Source organism: Ceratosolen solmsi, unplaced genomic scaffold (assembly GCF_000503995.2).
Source record: "Ceratosolen solmsi marchali unplaced genomic scaffold, CerSol_1.0 scaffold23, whole genome shotgun sequence".
In the NCBI taxonomy this organism is placed as follows: domain Eukaryota; kingdom Metazoa; phylum Arthropoda; class Insecta; order Hymenoptera; family Agaonidae; genus Ceratosolen; species Ceratosolen solmsi.
This window is the reverse complement of record NW_011948430.1, coordinates 4,387,646-4,409,421: the sequence shown is the minus strand read 5'-3', so window position 1 is coordinate 4,409,421 and position 21,776 is coordinate 4,387,646. Positions and strand designations below refer to the sequence as shown.

Genomic DNA, 21,776 nt, shown 5'->3' with positions numbered 1-21,776 from the left:
GCTCAGCGACGAGAATATCAATTTTTTCAGGTTTAAACGAAAGAAACGCGCGCACTTACCGATTTAAAATGAACAACAGAACAGAACCAAAGCACAAAAGAAATAAAACAAAAAACAAAACAAACAAAAACCAAAAAAAAAACAAAAAAAAACTAAAGGTGATAAAGATGTTTTTGAACTAATTGCGGGAGGATAATCAGCGATGAGTTAATTACAATTAAAATAATCGATAAGGTATCAAAAAATTAATTGGCAAAAAGATATCTTTGGTGGTTGGTTTTGTTTTTCGTATTTTTTATATTTTTAGCCTAGAGTCGAGTCGGCGTGGCAGGTTGTGCTTTATGATTTGCCAAGGCAGATGTATAGCTCATCCTCGTAATCTTTACGACCAACGAGCCAATGAAATTGTTATTATTGTGCGGGTCATGCGAGCCTTCAGTCGGAACGACATTCGATATACTTTCCACGTTAAATAAATCATTTTTACTCGTCGCACTGGGGCGGGGAGGGGCAAGAGAAGCCCCGACGAGTCCGCGATAATTATATTAAAAGTAATTTTTCATCCGCTTCTCTAGGCTATTGCTCTCTTTAAACATTAACCTCTGCTTTAATTACGACTCGGGCAATGGTAAGTAATTCAATCTTATCGCATCGTTAGCATTTCCAAGGGATAATGGTAATTTTAATGGCATTAAGCTGGCAATGTTCTGATTTTATAATTATGCTGCCTCCAAATCGCCGATAATTGATTATAAGAAACATTGGTGAGACGCATGATTTGTAAGTATAATGATCGAGGATCGAACGGACCCGGTGATTTTTAATTAACGGCACTTGACGGGCTGCGTTAAAGCGTCGATGCGACTTTCAACGTAAAGGACGTTAAAAGAATTGATAACACGTTATTTGGGCCCAATTGATAGAAAAAAAATTCGTTGGCGTTGGAGCCCAAGGCCAAGCGCGCACGCATCGTAAGGATCTCTTAGCAAGGAATCGGTTCCGGCGTCACGGATATCCGTAAGATAATATCGTTTGGGCGCGAGGGATAAGCTGTCGTGGGCTGCTCGTCGAACCGGTTCCGGGTAACGGGAAATCCCAACTAACCACGGTGGCTTGATGCTGCTGGTGGGCGGCGGTAAGGGCGGCAACACTGGACGTGGGACCGCCCGTAGGATATCCGCTCCCGGGGGAGGTGTCCCAGGTGTAGATACCGCGCTGTGGCGAGCCCGCGAGCTCTCTTATGTTGTCGACGGTGTTGTTGGTACGGGGGTAAGGATGTTCGTTAGCCTGGCGCACGAGCTCGCCCTCGGAGAGGAACCGTCGCTGTGGACTATACCCGGCGCTCTGTTGGTGGCCCGCGCCGCTCCCATGCTGAGCATCGTAGTATTTTCCACCGGTGATTTGCTGAGATTGTTGCTGTTGCTGTTGCTGTTGCTGTTGCTGTTGCTGTTGCTGTTGATGCTCGGAAATGCCGATGAAGTCCGGCCGACGGACCTGCGTCGGTGTTCCCGGGTTCGATCTGCAAGAAGAAGTCGACATATTCGAAATATCATCGGACGTTCTCGAGCTGGGCGTGGATGATGGAAGTGGGGCAAAGTGAGTTATGGGTACGGTGAGGGGGTGAGGGATTTAAGGGGAGTATGGCCAACGAGAAAGTGGCCGATCTTGGTAATTTTAAACTAAAGCTCTGGATGAGTAGGTAGGTGACTGACGGTGGGGAATTGGGATCGGCGGAGGAGCGAGGAGTAACGAGATGAAGAGCGGCGTTTAAGCAAAGTGCACTTGCGACAGCATAAATGTCATTCGAATGCACTAGATTGACCTCACTGCACTGGCACTTTACGTTCGCATTACTTCTCAAAGTTGCTGGAAATTCGCTGGAAATACACTGGACTCGGGTATGGCTTTGTTATCGGTAATATGTTATTTAATCTTAGACCTCGTGCGTAATTGTACGCTTTACACGTTCCGCGAGCAGAATAACGCGTTTTAGAAAGTTATGAAGAGGCGTAAATTATCGAGTGGCTTATGATGTAATTGTTTTAATTAGAATTTACGAATTTACGAATTTACGAATTTACGAATTTACGAATTTACCGCAATATTATTGGCTCGTCGGTATATAATCGTCGTTAGGCAGGAATGAGTTCAACGGACGCGTGAAAAATATTATTCCCACTAATCGAATAATCTTCAAAGTCGATGAATCTGTAAAATCATAGCTTAAACGTACATTAGGAGGCTTTACTAACGCGCTCGATAACGCGCCAACTATGTCAATCTCGACAATAATATTTGTCATAAGATAATAAGATTTTTCAATCAATTTTTTAAATCGGCAATTAAATAAGGGAGCGATCGCGTTACTTATTTGGCATTTTAATACCGTTTATTCTACAATGTGAAGTGAAGCTCAACTGCAAGTGCCAGTACGCGAGAAAGTTATCGGAATGAATAGATAATAGGAGATATGGTACAGTCTACTATAGTTAGTTATTCATGCACTGGAAGGCATCGTTGAATGGAACAAATCACGTTTCTGCATTTACCGATAACAATGCACTTTTATTTGCTCAAATGATAGCGCCAAGTGGAAAAGTCCTTGGCCTAACTAAATAATAAATATTACTTTTAAGCGGTGTAACAGTGAGCGTTATAGCTATACAATGAATCCGTGAGCTATTGGAATGATAAGTAATGATAGCAGGCTCATACAAAGCTTGGCAATATTATTTTTCTTTACTTTTAATTGTATTTTTTTTTCTTTCTGTTTTTTCAAATTAAATTTAATTATACTAATTATGGTAATTTACATTTTTGGTGCTCACAAGGCATTATTTCACCGACTCAAATACGCACGCTAAGGTTTATATTGACAGCCGTTAATAATAATAACAATAATAATAATTAATAATTAATAAATAATTAATAATAATTATTAATTTTAATTATTTACTTTTTTATCTATTATTTACTTTACATATTATTTATTTTATTTACTTTATTATTTTTTTTTAGCTAGAGGATTATATTTTTTTCAATGCACTCCTTCCCCTTGTTTGTATCTGCTTTTGTACGTCTCGTGCGCGTAATCATAAAAAGTTCCCAACTTGCTACAAATAAATCATGGATTTTGTTTTACTATCCGGCTGACGTTTGCTTATTTATTTGTTGTTTTCTTGATCTGTTTTTCGTTTTTTATTTGTGTGCCTTTTTATATATATTTTTATGAACATTAGAGCTCGCACACACGAAGGCGCAATAATTAATAAATTGGGCACGACCGACCGTGAAAATCAATCTCGATATTTCAACGAAAGATTATAAAATATGGCGAGGCGATGTCAATGATATAATGGCACGAAGCAGTGAGAAGCCGTGAAATGACTGCAAGATTGAACACGAACGATGATTGTATGAGAAATTGTAAATAAGTGATGACGCAATAGCTCGCTAATAGCAAGTTACGCACTAAAAACATATCAACATACGATGTACATGTTTAACATTATGCCCAAGGCACTCTTAGCGTGAAAAGTGACAAGTTGACTATACTATTATATATATATATATATATATATATATACACACACAATATAATGCATTATGTTATAACGTATTGTAATAAAATCATAGGCATTATGCAATAGATAAGCAACAGAATAATAAGGAATGATAATAGTAATAATGAGGATATAAACGAAAATTAAATGAGAGTAATGATAAATAAATCTACGAATAAAAGGTGTCCTTGCGGAACGAAGTCCGTGTTTTACCTGCAGTAGGTCGCAACATGTGACTGGACGAAAGCAGCTCCTTGCAGTTACCACCCCCTGCAGTGGGACACAAACTCATCTATATACCACATATACTCTTTAAGATTTACGTGCAAGCAAAGGCCCATCACCCCTCTAACCGCGTCGCGTCCCGTCTCACTCACCCACGCGACGCTTGCTTCTCTTCTCCCCTTATTAGCCACGAGTGCTCGCTCCGGCAAAAGTGTCACTTTTCCCACTCATTCATCCTCTCCTACCACGACGTGCAAATTCCACGAAACGATCATCCAACTGCTTAACCATCGCTCTCCAAGTGCATTAACGATCGTTCGACCAACCATTCTCCAATCTCTATCGCGCGTCTTTTTCTCTTTATTCGCTTTGCTCTGGACGAGGACGAGCGAGCCTTGTTGCGAGATAAATGCTTCAATGAAGGATGCGCGTGACTTTATTTCCACGTAGCGATCGATGTGCTTGATTGACTAACTAACCAACTAACTAACTGGTTGGTTGGTTGGTTGGTTGAGTGGGTGGCTGGTTTGAGCGACGGCTCTTTCAACGACGCAAATTCAACATGGACAATTTTATCGATTCGTAAGGTCGTGACAGTGGACAGTTACGTGGCGCATCGAACGCTTCGTACGGATTTTAAAATAAAATCACAGCAAGTGAGAAGGAAGGAACGCGAGCGTTTCGCAGTCTCACCATATCGTCTTATTTTAGTTTTTCGTATTTTGTTGTCGAAACGACGAGGAGAAAGCTCCACACATACTCGCCACGCGCGTAAACGTCCCGTGACTCTATCGAGCATTTATAAATATCTATTTTTATAATGGCGCGAGTTGAAAATTCTTATAGATGAAAAAACGATTACGGGGAGAAGAAATGTACGAGTATTTAGTTAGTAAGTATGCCACTGTGAAACGCAGATTGAAATTAATTGCCAATATATTATTGCTAGAATTGCCGATATCGAAGGTCCGAATAGATAAAAGACGAAAAACAAAATAAACATAATTACGGTGGTCTACTGCCTCCCTTCAACGATTCTGCCGGACTCTCTGTCGGAATAAATAGGAGAAATACGGAAAGGCAGCGACAGAGAACAAAGTATTAGCTTGAGTATGGACGTCGAATGTAGAATATTTGCTTAATGGTAGTCATAAATATAATTGAAATACTAACAATAATAATATTAGCATTGATATTGACAGTAATAGTAGTTATAGTAGTAGTAGTAGTAGTGGTGGTGGTGGTGGTCGTGGTGGCAGCGGTGGTGACGGTGGTTGGGCAAATTAATAGATTACAAAAGGCTCTCGGAACGATTAGATCAATATTAATTAGAGACGCATTTCCATTCGCTTAATTTACACGTTTAATGATGCAAAATGCAACACCAAACACTTCGTTGCTTGGAAGGGAAGTAGAGAAGCGAGAGAAGGGAAACAAAAAAATAATAATAAAAAATGCATTTCCTCTAATTAAAATAAAACATTTCTTATACGTTAATTTGATTGTAATAGTTAGTTTTCGGAAGAATATATTATTAACAACAACAATAATAATAATAATAATATTAAAAAGTGTAAGACACAATGGAGATAGGTATACCAGCTTTGGTGCGCGTTCGAGGTACATCGACATACAAACATCGACAGGTTGTTGTGAGGGTGAGAATGTGTATACGCGCGCGCGCGCGCGCGCGCAAACGCAAACGCACGCACGCACGCACGCACGCACACACACCCACACACACACGCACACACACCCACACACACACATATGCACACGTATTACATGTTATAGATATAATCGATCGTAGTAGTGATCATCCGTCATCGACTATACGCTAAGTAGTTTGTGTGTGCGTACACGTGCGTGCGTGTGTCGATCAGTGTGCCCGTCCGTAGGCACACCTGCATTCATCAGTGTCGTGCGCGCGCGCGCGCTCCTGCCGTGTAAAAGAATAGAGCTGAGCTCGGATTAGTCGGCGTACCTGCGAATGGGACTGGATATGGCGAGCGGCGTCGGGACGCCGATGGCCTTGATCCTCTGCTGCATGGTGGGACTCGCGCCACCCTGGCGAGCACCACCAGGGCCCGTCGCCGGCGAGCCGCTCGACTCCGCCAGTGGATCCGGCGTGTGACTCCGCGAGCCGTTCATACCCCTATGACATGCAACCATATTTTAATTTTTTTCATTATTTTACGTATTATGGGACAAGTTTTTTTTTTGCAAGCGGTGCGCAAAATTTTCACGATGCGCACTTTGAGATAGGCGAGCCGAACGATAATGGAAGATTTCCTCCCGGTTGGATGCCAATACTGACGGTAATAACGATTTAAACATGCTCACCGACTCGCCAAATTATCTCTCAACATCATATCGGCAAAACAATCGCGAATTAAATAATACGACATTTATATTAATATTCGTGTGATAAATTTTAGAATTGAATCAATAAAGGATAAAATCGGTTTAATGTCCATTACTCGTCGGCGCGCAAGTAAAGCGGCGTTTAAACTTGTCGACGTCGCGTGACGTTTTACAAATGATCGATCGTCTCGGCAAAGGACTCGTAGCCCCGTAAAAACTTACACCTTCGTCCCACCAAGCCCCATGAGACTATCGATTTCCAATCTACGTGCCCGTTGGTTGAGTGTGGAGGAAGGTGAGGTGGATGGAAAGGGATGGGTGGGATGAGAGTTTACGCGACAGTGTCGCCCGTCTAAGCACGAGACTCTTTAACCGTAGACAATAAGCATGCAGCATACCCACCTTGGCTTGGGATGGGGACTGACTCTGGGATAATGTATGGGGTGACGATGCTGTGACTGTGGTAGATGCCTCGGAGACTCGTTGCTCTCCACTGGTGGCAGGAAGAAGTTGTTTTTCGAGCCATGTCTTTGCAACGGGGGAGTGGGCTCGCAGTCCGCCGATTGCGAAGCGGTGGGTTCCATGTCCGTGTCGGAGCCGTCCCTACCAGGAGATAGCTAGAATGTTTGAAGCAAAGGGATGGGGCGGAGGGGAGAACGATTGAATTAGCATTGGTGAATGGTATAACTTGGATACGAGAGCATTTGTTGGTTTATACCGTGCGAGAGGTTGATAAAGTATAGGTAGGGATAACGATGGTAGTCTCAAGAGAGGAGCTGGTCGAGGTCTACCTTAGGATAAAAAAATCTTCGGATGAGGTATCGTTGGCCTGGACGGATGCGGATGAGGTGGCATCTGAATTAAAAATTATGGGATCGTGAGAATTGGAATACGTTGCATTCGTAGGCTGCGCTTTGTAAATTTTCGCTCAACAGGCATAATATGTATGCGGGTAGTAGTGGCAACAGCGGAGTGTCGAGCGTTTCAAGCAAAACAATCGCATAAATCTGTACTTTTGTGAGATAATACAGAGGCGAAGATATAATTTGCCAAAGCACTTGTTATAGGGGACGGGCCGGGGATGGGGTTTAGGTTAAAAGGGCGTTAAGGGCTTTCTCAGGATGCGAACGGCAACTAGCTCTTACCTTATTGTAAGCATTTGAACTGGCATTTCTAACGCCATTGCTGCTATCCATGTAGGTTTTTACCTGGTTCTCGCTGTCTATCGTCGAAATTTCCGACGTGCAGGCCCCTCGTCGCTTTCCCGAATACTTTTCCGGCTTAATCAAGCTGTAATCATCACAAGGTTATTTTAAACAAGGCAGACAGAGAATGAATGCTTAATCGTCGATTATAATGTAATTGTGGTTAATCGACCAAACGATCGATGTAAAGTATCGTCAAGCACGAGGATAAGCGAACGATTACGTAAATTGAATGCGAATTTTAGCGAATTTTAGCGAATTTTAGCGAATTTTAGCGAATTTTAGCGAATTTTATGTAGAGGAACAAGGTTACCAGACCTGGACGATATTCCACTGCTCTCGCGTTGACGTTCGTCGATTGGACGTTAAGCATAATGCTCGCAACGAGGTCTTTTTTTTCTTTCTTTCTTTTTTAATGTAAAGTTTTTACTATTATGTAATGCGTGTATAGTACCTGGGATATTGCGGGCCAAACTGTATGTAGCAGCAATTGTGCAGGCACCCTCGTGAAAAGGGATTATAACCCCCGTTGAATTTCCCTGTTACTTGTTCGTTTGTTGTTCGACCTCGTAGGACCAATACCACGTGAAAACCCGTTAAACCGAAAATTGGAATAAAAAGAAGCGTCACCACTCCCATGAGTACCATACTAAGCCCAGTCGTTAAGGAAAAAAGAAGAGGTGCGAAAGGTCATTTGAGGTTTAGACTGCGTTAATAAATTAAAATTTATACAGACATTGAAATACAGACAGTCTACGACACGCACTCGTTGCAATATGTGCATTAATGGTGTCCTCTGTGGGAGCTGAATTTAATCATTCGCCACTTACTGTCTACGTTTACAATCGTAACTTATAGAATCATGAAAGGATACGCTATGATGGTTTGAACCTCGGCCAGTTTCTGTTTGTGCTCCAATACGAAATATAAGCACAATCCAAATATACTCAGCATGTGCATGCTCAACGATACAAGGAAGAAAAAGAAGAAGCGATAGTTTCTCCTCCCTATGCAATTATTGACCCATGGACAGTGATGGTCGAAAGTCTGTAAAAGCGTTATTATTAGATAAGAGAGACAATCGTGATGGGCAAATCATTGAAATAACGTTATTAAGGTGAGAGCATACCTCTATACAGTGATTGCAAACGCTGCAGTGCGAACATCTTGGTGGACGATAAAACTTGCAAGTGACGCACCACTTCATTCGAACGGTAATACCATTAATTTCAACGTTCTTATATAACGGTGCTCTAAAATCATCTTCTCTGTCTTCGTCCGATGGGGCTAATAATAGAGAGATCCAAGCGCACGCATAATTAGTGTATGTTGGCATGGTTTTAATGTATTATTATTTTACTCGCTCGCTTAGATTCTAAATAGCCGCTTTAGGATATTGAGATACTTTGGTTACCTTTTGGTATTACTCCAGGATCCATAAAGGTTGCCAGTGTAAAGTTTGCCAGTACAAAGAAAGTAATGACCGCTTGAAGCGCCGGAACCCATGGGTATCGAGAAACGTAGTACTGACATCTGAAAATAGAATTAAAAATTTAACGATAAGTCCTTGCCTACATTGGAGATACTTAATCTCAGCTTAAAGGGCATTTGACAACCGATGGCAAATAGGTAATGTGCACGACCAAAGTAAAGACGATTACCTGTTTGTTTAAAAATAGCTCGACACTCTTTATTACAAATAGCAAACAATCAATCCTCTTATCTAAAATATCATATCATACTTCATGAATTAATTTCCATTCAACCAAATATCAAAGATTCAGCTGCCCATAATATCGTCGCACTGACTTATCCATCTCATAATACTCCTAACTTAAGCACGCATCTAGTAATCAAAACCAATTTCCTTTCGCACGTACCAACCGTACTTTTTACATTTATGTGAAAAACATTAAATAACAAGCTCGATCGAATGGCCGTTAAAGCTGGCTTTTTCATTTGTCATTCTCATATAATATCGATTAACGGGTAAAGAGTAAAAAAATCATTACTTTTGTGAATTAAGAATAATTACTATTAGAATGGCACACGAGGAATTTGCTTCATCGGGTGACCAACAAAGCACTAGCTACCAAGTACAAACTTTGTGGACTAACGAATAACAATAACGGTTACACTCCTCTATTCGCACCGCTCTTGGATAACTTTGTCCAACACTATTAAGTTCTTGACTCAGGATTGCCCTTCCACCAAAGCCCAAACTCAATCAGCACTATCGTAATCTCACAGCGCTGAGACAAACTTTGAGAAATCCTATGTCTCGGAGCATCATAGCACAACATGCCAGCCACTCGTCAACAAACATCATGCTCCAAAGCATCGAACCAGTGTCAAGAGGACTGACTGGAGCTGGAGTGCAATAATGAAGTGAACGAGGAGAGTCGGTCACTCACGGGAAGTAGAAGAAGAGGGTTGTCGTGCCGAGAAGAAGAGCCCAGGCGAAGGTGGCCGGAAGATACTTCATCCTCGCGTCGCATTTCGGCATCCTGCAGGCTGCACCTCGCCGAGCGGCACCAAGCCTCGGGCCTCGCTCTGGCCGTCCTTGGGGTCCGGCTCCTGGAGCAGCGACACGCGCTTGCCTCGGCGCTCGCTCGCAACCTCTCCTCTTCCGTCCACACGTTCGCACACTCGCTCCCTCTCACTCTCGCTCTCGCTCCCACTCTCTCTTTCTCTCTCATGCGCGAGCGCGCGCGCGCGCACGTACACGCGCAAACACACTCCCTCTCTCTCCCTCTCTGTCTCTCTCTCTCTCTCTCTCTCTCTCTCTCTCTCCCTCTCGTTCTCTCTTCCTCGCGCACTAGTCCCTACAGCAATGATTTCTGCTGGGAGAAAACATGGCCGCGTCCATTGATAGCGCGCGATACTTGGCTCGCTGCTGCTACTCCTGCAGCTGTTGCTGTCGCGATCCGACCGAGGAGAAGAGCAGGAATTCCAGCGCACCGATCGCCGCTCACGTAACCTCGTAAGTGAGAACGAGGACGATGGGCGCGGGTCTCCCGTTCCTTTCCTTCTCCTCTCGACTACTCGATGCTGCCTCCTCCTCACTCTTTCTTACACACTCGCTCTTTTTCTCCGTCTGCCTCTCTGTCTAGCTATCTATCCCTCCCTCTCGCCCTCACGCTTTCCCCCTCACTGTCACACAATCCACTTCTCTTCGTCTTGCGGCTTTCAGCAGCGCGCGAACCTCGTCCCGGCGAGTGTCAGCAAGCCGTCCTCGCGGTTACGCGACCAGCCCATAATAATTGCCAGGTCGTGTGGTGGCACCGGGATCAAACGGCATCCGCTTACAGTATGAGCACCGATAAAAACGGACACGAGTACTGGGACAGCGGCAGTGTCGATGGCAGCAACCAAGGCGATGAGGACGACGACCACGACGACGTCGACGACGGCAACGGCGACCACGACGACGACGACGACGACGACGACGACGACGACGACGGCGGCGACGGCGACGACAACCGCGACAGCTCGTCGTCCTGACACGAAAACATACCTTCGTTCGCTGCTAAGCGCGAGTAAGAGCGAGGGAGATAGAGAGATTGAGAAATATCACGCGTAGCTCGAGACGTGCAGGACAACAACAGAGGTTACGTATTATGACGCGATTATGATATCGCGTCGTGCGGATAATTTTTCGCGGGTACTTTGTACCACAGGGTTGAAGAGGGGAGGTGGAGGACTCGAACGCGAGGGGGAGTACTATTTAATTCGAGGCTATAGTCTGTCGGATCGTGTGAGCGAATCCACGAACATTTGAAGCAGCACCCGGCAAGTCCGTGCACCGTTTCCCATTATAAACACACTTTCATTCGGGCTCCCTTCGCGCCTCAGCTACCCCAGCCATCCACAAGAGAGAGTGAGAGAGAGAGAGAGAGAGAGTGAGAGACGGGACGAGCTTATCGCTCCCGCCACCGCTCAACTTGAGCCCTTCATCTCTCTCGCGCACCCTCGCTCGATCACCCAGAAGCACTACTGGAAGCTCGACACGACGGCCTCTTGGAACGGCTACTCGATTATGCCTTTGTATGCTCCATGTGTTGGTGGCGCACGGCGATCTTATGTTCTCCGCTCTCGCCAGCCATTGAAACGTTTCCTCGTGTCGTTTTATTATCCCGTTGGGCTTTCAGCCTTTTTAGCCGGCCACGTTCTATCACTATCAGCGATCGCGATACTTTGCCGCTTTAATTGCAGACTCGCTACGCTAACCAACCGCCGTCAATTACATGTCCAAATAAAATTTGAACGCCGAGTCGCCTTAACGTCGCCTGTCCATGCTGGATTTTCCAAATGCGCGACGACGAAGACGACTAACCCCTTTACGCTGCGCCCCAACGGTAATTTCAATTTGAAAGTCCGAGGCCGTTTTCGTGGATGGGAGGAATCGGCCGGCGAGACGTTTTATTCTCTGTACGATCGTTAGATTAACGTCACTTATTGAGTAGTAATGTGATTTAGCGAGGGCTAATTAGAGTACGATTATACGACGAATGGCTGGTCTGATTGGCGGGTGGTGTGTGATGAGAAAGGTGATGAGGGCGGGGGAGGGGGGTGCAGCTTAAAAGCGCGTGTGCGTGGGTCGCATTCGTAGAAATTTTTTATTGGTTAGTTTTTAAATACGGTTGGCCAGCTCTGGGAAACATTGTTGGATGCGATGTTCTTCAAGTCACATTGTGCCTCAAATTATTAAGAATCTTTATCGTAAATTTTATATTCGCGATCGTAGACAATCATGTTCTGAAGTTTGTTAATGCGCTTGTGCGTATTATTGGATGAGTATCGCAAGGTTGCCGGATTTTCCTTATGCAGTCGCTATGACTGATATCGTCGCGACAAATGTAACAACAACAACAACAACAACAACAACAACAAAAATTGCGCTTTCCCACCAACTTTCCTTCGTAGTAATGAATAAAATGTATTTTTTTGTAAAATGCAATAGCAATGGGATAGATGAGATTGTAAGTGCGCCACGTGCGAGTCAAGAAAATCTCTTCGGCTGTGCATTAGCACCAAATGCTCTAAACAATTTTCTGTTCCCTTAGTCTACCTTGGCGATTCCAAACCTTTTTGTCGATAATTATCCGTTATTAATTAGCGTAAATGCTTATTTCAATGCCACGACCGTTAAATACCAATTGAAATAAATTATGCTCACGAGTGATGGGACATGGACACGTCGCTTTTTTATTGGAATTTTCACTAATTGCTTTACATAATGGGCGAGATAGAAGAGAAAAGAAGAAAGAAAAACAAACGGTAATTGATTAAATTATATGGGCAATACGATGTCTCTATACCGCCAATACCAACTGGTAATTTTATCATTTTTATAAATCGTATTAATTAATTTGAAATAGCCGCGTGTACGTAATTTGACGAGCGCCAAGATTATGCGAAATTGGGCATTACATTACAAATTGCATATACGAATAGTTTGATAAGAATTAACAAAAACCTACCTCACCCACCTATAAATGAAATATGTAATGTATGTTAAAATTACATCGTTTTTGCTGGAACAAAAGCCGTACAAAGAAATGTGTGCTGGATCGCGTTGTATTGAAATTTCGCACACACCGTCCTAATGTGAAAGCCCTTGCGCATTGTAGCGTATGGTAAAGATAATTAATTGTTTAATATCTCTTTGAAAAGTTGAAAATAGTTGCAAGTCTTGGGTAGTTGTAAGGCCTTTAATAGTTAAAAGTGAAAGTAAGAGAGTGAAAATTGCAATTAGTCCTGCTGGATTTTTTTCCGATCGAGAAAGCTTAATTAACTGCGGCTCAACCGATCCGCGTCACACGTCGACCTTAAAAACTAAGCAAAGAAAATCGATAATTATCCGGTAAGTAGATAAGAGCATCATCAAATCCGTTTTAACACGTAATTTAGATTAATTGTCGAGTGCGACGTTTGGACGACGTCTATAACAATCGCTCTTCCATTCTATCGCATTACGTAATAACCAATTTTTTTCCCCCTTCTCCCTACTTAATATCGTTATTAGATAATGCTCGATTCGCTCATTGTATGCTCGTATGCCTCACATGGTGAAAGTAATATTTAGTTTGAGTAGGTTTACGACTTTTCTAGGATTCAAGAGTGATTTTAAATACGCGATAATATGTCTCGTTGCATATAGCTCTTAAGTGAGCTTCATTAACTTGCGTCAAATAACAATTCGTATCCATAAATTATTTCAATTCCCGTCCATCCTACAATTGCTGTCGTATTACTTATTTATTGCGTGCATTTAAGCGAAAGCATTAGTTTACATTTAAATAATTATATTCCCTTGTCTAAATAGAATAAGGCTTAAAGTAAAGTGCAAGTAAAGTTAAGCAAAGAATCCTTATTATTGGTGTTTTATAGGAATTTTTCTATTTTTACTATAATGTAAATGTAATAATATTTTTTCAATATTATTCATCCATTGGACAATCTCAACCAACCAACGATTATATTTTCTTGTTCGTTGTCCTATAATTATAATTGCAGTGTTAAATTTTGTGCGTAAGATGAAAAAGTTTCGATCCGTAATTAAGAAGAAATTAATATGAAATTAATATTATGCAATTCTCGGCGTTAAATAATGTTTGAATTACATTAAAGCACAATGGTAAACATTTCGATATTATAAATTATCAATGAGTAATGTTACATTAATTTTGTCCACAATGAAGCTATTGTTGCTTATATTCGCAGAATTGAATTTGCATACGTTTAAAAATAACTAATCAAAAGATAAATAAATGAGCGTTGACGATGAAAAGATAAAAAAAAAAAAAAAAATGAAAAAAAATGAAAAAATAATAATAAGAGTATGGAGTCGTATTGGTTTTTTAACAATTTGATGTTCCAAGAAGTCGATGGAATAATGTCAAAAGAAGGTAAGTTCCATGCCCTTGATTAATTTTTTTTTTTTTTAATAACAGAAGCGCATGCTTTTTGTTTTGTATTGATATCACATTTCTCTTTGTCATTGCATTAATCTTATGAAAATTATAATTGAAATAATAATCATTATATTTTAATGGTTTTATTTTGTAAACATACATTTTGCAATAACGAATGTTAAACTTTTATGTTGCATTAGAAAGAGTACATCTTCGAATTTTCAATATAACTCCTTAAACATTATTGTACTCTAGTTTTTAAATATTCGTAATTTTTTAAATATTTAATAAATGATTAATTATGACATTATTAAATTTCAAAAACTTGTCAATATTCTTTCCTATCGGTCTGTATAAAATATTCGAAAGTGATAACGATACATTATTAAATAATTCTTATCTAATGCAAAATTATTTTTAATCTGATTTAATTATTAAAATAATCAACTACAAAAGTACTTTTCTCTATAATCTACACGTTAACTGTCATATGATGTTTTTAAATACAAATTCGGCATACTAATCTATCATACCAATCTTAAAGTAAAATCTGGGGAATCTATTTAATGAAGAATGCATAACTAAAATTGTTTATCAATACAATCTTATATACAGTAAATTTTGAGTTTTTCGTATATATTGCATAAAAATAGTAACGAATAATTTATATACAATTTAATATCGTTATTGTTATTGCAACGGTAGTGATGAAAAAAGTCTACAGTTTAAAAACAATTATTATAATTAGTATAAAGTAATTGTTTCCATTAAGTTTTGATGTATTTTTACAGTAGAGTTAATAGGTAATTTTTTCGATGCGTTTCCGGAAAATTTAAAAATCACAAAATCTTACAAATATGAATTTTCAAATTGTGTTTGATAGATTATTTTGGATTAAATTGTTCTAACATCAGTTTCGGTTATTCAAAAGTTAAGAATTTGTATAAATGATGCGTTAACGCATATCATGTATTTACAACATTCGATTAACCGCAAGGCTTATCATCTAACATTTAAAATTACATTTTTCTCCATATTATATAATACTTAGTAGATTTATTTATAGCTAAAATAGTTGTAAAATTTTTTTAGTATATGCAATTATTCTATACAGTTTTGTTTGTTATATAAAATATACAATTGGAAGAAAAGACCATTTTTCTTATTCAATATTCGTTATTGAGATAAGAACGTGTCTTATTCATTTATATTAAGTAGTTTTAAAATATTACCTTTAACATTCCGATCATGAATAATTTCTTCTTCTTTTTTTTTTTTAGACTTTACCAATTTATTAATTCTGTTGCATATTTACTTCTTTTGTTTTCAAACTTCAAATCTAATTTATTCAATTCGTAATTGATAATATAATATTAGTTCAATTATTCAATTATATTAATTGCTCGAGAGGATTATTTGAGAGGCGAAGCACTAATGTCAATGATATTTCTTTCCATGGACATATTCACTTATTTTTGAATTACTTCTCAGAGTTTCCTAGGGCATCAACATAATTTAATTGAAATAAGCATAGCGATATTCAATTTAATAGAGTGCCTCCTCCTATCTTTTATGCATGGACTAGGATTACCTTGAAGTAAAATACATTCGCATATTCTGTTCGTGCTGCATGTCAAAGTATTGCTATGAGTTTATGGAAATAATTCGATCGAGTATTTTTATATAAATTATTGGACTTTATCAACAATTTTCTTAATTGACTTTTCGTCATAGAAAATAATTGGAAAAAAAAGACAAAAAGTCACGAAAATACGTACACACGAAAATAGATTTATCTCTATTAATTAATAAATTTCAAATATATACAAAAAACAGGAGTTATTTTTTTTATTTTTTTTTTAATTCTTTAAGAGTTTAACCTTTTGTTTTATTGCTGTAGAGTTTATAATTAATTATAACTATCGTTTGTTTTTTTGTTTTTTTTTTTTTTATGTAACAAATTTCATATATACGAAAAGTAATAACGTATATTTGTATTCTCGATTGCAACCAAATTATTCATGCTTTATTATGTAATTTAAATTTTACTCTTTCGTATCATTGTGCTCCAATGAAAAATTATTTCCTTTCTTCTTTCATTTCGATTTTAATATGCTTTTTTTTTTTATTTTTATGTCCACATTATTATAATTCTGTATATTCGTATAGGTATTATTTTTATGTATGTATTGATCAAATTAAAATATCAATACTACTGCATGAATAATTTAGTTGTTAGTCTGCATTTTCCAGAAACTATTTTGAACGACAAATTATTATCAAAATTATGTATGCCAATAGTTTCATCGTTTGTAAAAAATGATACGATAAATTTTAAAATAAGTCCAAAAATATTCCATTTAGTGGCATACCTACTTATGTAATATTAATTAATTACTACTTATTTTATCATATTTTAAACCAAATGAAATTTAAATATCTAAATATATATTTCTAGGTAAAGTGTATATCAAACGACTAAATAATATAATAGAAATAGAACGTTGATACGAATAAAATGTTTAATAGTCAATAGTAACTAGGAGCTGATTTGCTACAGAATAACGATGATTTTTGTATATAATTCGATTTTCTAATTTCGTTTGTCGAAATTTTGATTATAAGTAGAGAGATTCATTACATTAATACTGAGATTCACTCCATTATGTCTATTATTTTAGGCAAGTAGAGATTGCATTTTCAAAGTATCCAAAAATACTTATAGACCGTTGGCTCAGGAACCGTATATTTTCTTTGCGAATCTTATATCAAAGTTTTCCATTTGGGTTTTCTTTCATATTATGAATTATTCGAATAGAAACGCCAATTTACTCATTTGCTTGTTTATATCAATCATCCTCGAGTTTACGTGGCTTTTATTTATTTATTTATTTATTTTTTTTAATATAAAATTGCGATAAAATTACAATTTAAAAATTGTAGTTTACGATTAAACTTACGACAATTGACGTATTAATATTTTGATTTATAATAAGCTCGTTTTAACATTAATACGACATTTTCATGGAACGTGAATTTTCATAAAATTGACGCAAATATTGGATATTTAAATCATTTAAAAAATCACTATGTATGAAAATGATTTGAACCGTTAATATATTAATATTAATTTATACCATTATGACGCAGTGATTACTAAAGGAAAATTCAATTCAATGATGAATGATTTAATAAATAACATGAAAAATTAATACTTCGCTATATTATATGAAATTTATCGGGTCGAATTCTGATTACTTACGTATAACTATAATATATCAACAAATAAAATAATAATGAAATTAGATAATGAAACTAGATAACTATTATCCAATTATTATTTTGTACTTTTTATTACGAAAAACCAAAGATCTTAAGCAAGAAATGATATTCCAAACTTAACGAAGTACATAAATAGTTTCCATTTTTAGACATTCAGGCTTTAGTTTATGAGCCGTGAATCTTGTCTTTATACATATATGACGATGATAAAACTAAGAGTATGACTTATGAAAATATACGATTAAACATTAAAAAGTGAATTTTGAAAAATATAAAAAATATAAAGTTGACGTGATAAATGATAGTTAAAACATCGTTTAAATTTTAAAAAATGAAAGCGTATTTTCTGTTCCGTTTTTTAATTAAATTTTGGCAAACTTTCTTTACCAAATTACATGAAGTTGGGATAATAAAATTTTCATAATACTAATCGTGACTTATTTACGATATTGGATAAATAATTAGTAATTACAGTTATACATATTCTAAAATATACTCCAAACTTTCATTCTAATTTTAGTTGTTAAGTATTTTGATATTCTTTATGTAAGTTGTCGTATAAAATAATTAATATTTAATAACATTAAATATAAAAACTATAAAATGTACGGGCGCACTTGTGCCTACGCATATATACAAACACATTTAATATAATTTAAATAATAATAAGATAAAAAATTATTAATATCGTTAGCGGGATACAATTCATTTTTATAAACTTTCGATTGTGACGTATTGATTTGAAGATTAAACATTCTACTTTGTTTACTCAAATGTCGCAAATACACTCACACACGCAACAATCAACGAGCATGAATTAGTGCACAAATCAACATAGCTAACAACAAGAACTTTGGCGAGATGGTATAAAAAATATTGACAATCTTATTAAACAAGCAAGTTAAAAAATAAATTTCCGCTCCTGATCTTTGGAGTGGCAATTTATTATCATTAAAATTAACTTATATTAAATATTAATGTGTGCCGAAATTACGATAAATTACTGCAATTATGTAGCATTGTGTAGCAATTTGAAATTTTATCGGATGTTTAGGCGAGGGCCAATCAACTTTACTTTTCGAGTGCGCGTGTGAATTAGTTTTAATGCCCATTCAATGACTAAGTCTTTTTGTATTTTAGGTTATAAATCCAATTTGCAATAGTAGTATAGTTAATTGTAATTAACGTCTATTCGTTAATGCTTACTTCCAATTAAATACAATTAGAAACAATCAATTATTGTTTTTAAAATGATGTATTTATTAACGGATAAATTAGACAAACAAAAACAGATGCAAAATATAATGATTTTAAAGTATGCGTATGGGAATTCCATATAGCTAGAAATTATACGTAGTCAGGATGTTTGTCTCCGTAGTTCTAATTTTTTTTTCTTCATTATTATATTTCTTGTTTATGTTTAATGCATTTTATATTGAGGGAAATCGATTAAATGATCGTAATTTCCATTATCAACATTTAATGGCGAAAAAAAGTGAAATAAAATTGTTATTAAAAAAAGTTCAGCTAAAAACAAATAAAAGATAAAAATGGCTGAAATGAGTGAAATTTTTAATTTTCACATTGCACATATAACTTATGTATGAAATAAGTTTTTTTTTTTTTTTTTTTTTTTTTTTTTTTTTTTTTAAACAGGTCTCTAACAAATCTAGAGCAAATCACAATCATATTGCTAAATATTACCAATATTCTATTTGTATAAGAAACGTATTTCTGGCTGTTAAGGAAAGAATTATTTTACATTTTATTAGTTATCAATGTCATATTAATGAATCCCATTGTAATAATGTATGTTTATATCAATAAAAACACACGCGTTTAGCAATTATATGTTTGATTCTTTAAAAAAAAAAAAAAATTTAATAGACTTTTGTTTTGCATTTAGATTGTTGTTGAATCAACTTTCATCCAATGTTATATTCTATTATAATTTATTCATTGTAGTGAGATTAAACAACTAATTAAAAAATTTTATTTAAACGCATCTTAACAATTATAGATTTTTCTTTCATAATTCATAACGAAGCTCCAAACAAATTATATGCATAGAGAATATTTTATTTTCTATTATTTATAATTTGTATATAAATTAACTAATAATAGACTATGTATAAACTTTCGTATAGTATTTACAATATACATATTGTTATATATTACAATTAATGTATTATATTTGGTTTCTTAATGCATTTGCTGATAATTCACCAAATTAATTTCTCTTACTGACATTTTAAAAACAAGTATAAATATCGTAAATATTAGAATATAGTAAATTTAGTTACAATTATTAATTGTAAAGTGCAGATTTATTTAAAAATGTAAAAATAGTACTTTATAGCAGTGCAAAGAATCCTTTGCTACTGCATTTTAGAACATTATATATACAAGTTACAGCTATCATTAAGATGATTCTGTCTGCTTTGAAAAACTGCCTGTAAGATGATAATCTTGGAGAAAAATACATTTTACCATTTGGTATCTGCAACATTATTTAATAATTATACGATAGATAACTTTCATTGGCAACTTTGATTTGATAAATTGTCATATATATATATATATATATATATATATATGTGTTGATGAAATCGGTGATCTATCGATATAACTATTGGATCTCCACAGGATATGTTTTGTCTTGCGAAATCGCTGTTTTTTCCTTGTTTATTTATTTTTTAGTATAATGTTGTAGGAAAAAACATTTGTGAGAAAAATTATTTATAATTATCAATATCGATACACATCATAATAAGTATTTTGTTACCTTTTTATGTTTAAAAAATGATATATATTTATTTAACATGTGAGATTTAAAATTGTCATTCGTTGTGTTTTAATTAAAGAAGCAAAAAAATTCTTATTAAATAAGAAAATTAATGCAAAACCATATAATATATTTACAAGAAAGAAATTTAGTCTCTACAATAATAGTAAACTTTTGTATTTAGAAATTAAATTTTTTGTCGCATTTAGTATTTATGAAATTGATGAAGTAGAAATATGGGATTTGCTTTTGCACTCGTTTATCTAATCCAATATCAAAATTATTATTACTATTATTTTACCATTTCTTATTTATATGGTAAAATATTTAGACTTTTATAAAGATTTGTGAAAGAATAATTGCATTTTCACATCAATAAAATACTCTTTGCTTCAAGTTTCAAAAAAAAAAAAAAAAAGTGAAAGATTCAAAATTTCTTTTTAATTTTTTTTTTTTTTTTTTTTTTTTTTTTTTTTTTAATAATAAACTAAACAAAAATGGTATTTATGTTGATTTTCATTTGATTATCATTGATCTTACACTATTGTCGTTTCTTTCCAAATGAACACATCATTTTTGCAGATGAATTTGAAAAAGGCATACTAGCGCCATCGCTTATTCAAAGATTCAAGTATTAATTTTTTTACCATAAGTGATTTTTTGTACATATTAATAGGTAGAATTAAAATTTTTTTGTCGATTAAAAAATTTGTTGATTGTTAATGGTTGATTTTGAAGGAGTTTGAAAGGAGAAATCGAAAGATAAATGTATTAACATAAAATGAGATATGAATATTTTTATGTGAGCAAGTTATTATATGATAATAATTATTGTTTAATTATGGTCATGGTAATTGAAAGTATCACAGTATTTAAATCGAGTATAAAGTTGATATAAATAATTTTAGAAATTCGAAAGTGAGCCGAAGAAAACGGATTATAACTTATCGTTAGTTGATAAGTATTTTGTTCTGATGCAAAATAAAAGAATGTATTTTTTATAGTAATATTTAGAATTACTTATAATAAGACAATTATTTATTTAATAATTATTGTCATTGGACTTAAAGTGTTAAACACTAATTAGATTTGCTTTTTTATATTGTACTGTGAATTAATAATATTTTATGCTATTTTTTTGGTGGTTATATTTATTTATGGTATTTTCTCATATTAATTAATAAAATAGTAAACAATGTTTTTATTGTTGGAGATTTTAATATCAAATGATGTTTTTCAGGTTTAATTATGTAGTTGTTATTTTCAAATCAAGACTGACAATTATTGTAAAAATGTAGAAAAATATTGAGTGCTGGCATTTTAACCTTATTTTCGTATTAATTTTATTATACCAAAATTAAGATTAAGACAAGTAAGAAAGTCTTTCATGACGAAAGAATGAGTTTAATGTTTAATATATTTAATCATATTTATT

General features: G+C 35.7%; 1 protein-coding gene across 1 annotated transcript in view; it reads right to left on the bottom strand.

The window, feature by feature from the left end:
- Window positions 1–10,021, bottom strand: part of Zdhhc8 (zinc finger DHHC-type containing 8) — an 11,050-nt gene extending 1,029 nt beyond the window's left edge. The window contains exons 1-9 of the mRNA XM_011501904.1: window positions 9,772–10,021; window positions 8,772–8,890; window positions 8,487–8,644; window positions 8,232–8,404; window positions 7,812–8,006; window positions 7,298–7,442; window positions 6,555–6,769; window positions 5,773–5,943; window positions 1,105–1,519 (exon numbers count right to left, since the gene is read on the bottom strand). Coding sequence (XP_011500206.1) covers window positions 1,105–1,519; window positions 5,773–5,943; window positions 6,555–6,769; window positions 7,298–7,442; window positions 7,812–8,006; window positions 8,232–8,404; window positions 8,487–8,644; window positions 8,772–8,890; window positions 9,772–9,863 — 1,683 coding nt within the window. The 5' untranslated portion in view covers window positions 9,864–10,021. The remainder of the gene's footprint in view (window positions 1–1,104; window positions 1,520–5,772; window positions 5,944–6,554; window positions 6,770–7,297; window positions 7,443–7,811; window positions 8,007–8,231; window positions 8,405–8,486; window positions 8,645–8,771; window positions 8,891–9,771) is intronic.
- Window positions 10,022–21,776: the final 11,755 nt, after the last annotated feature.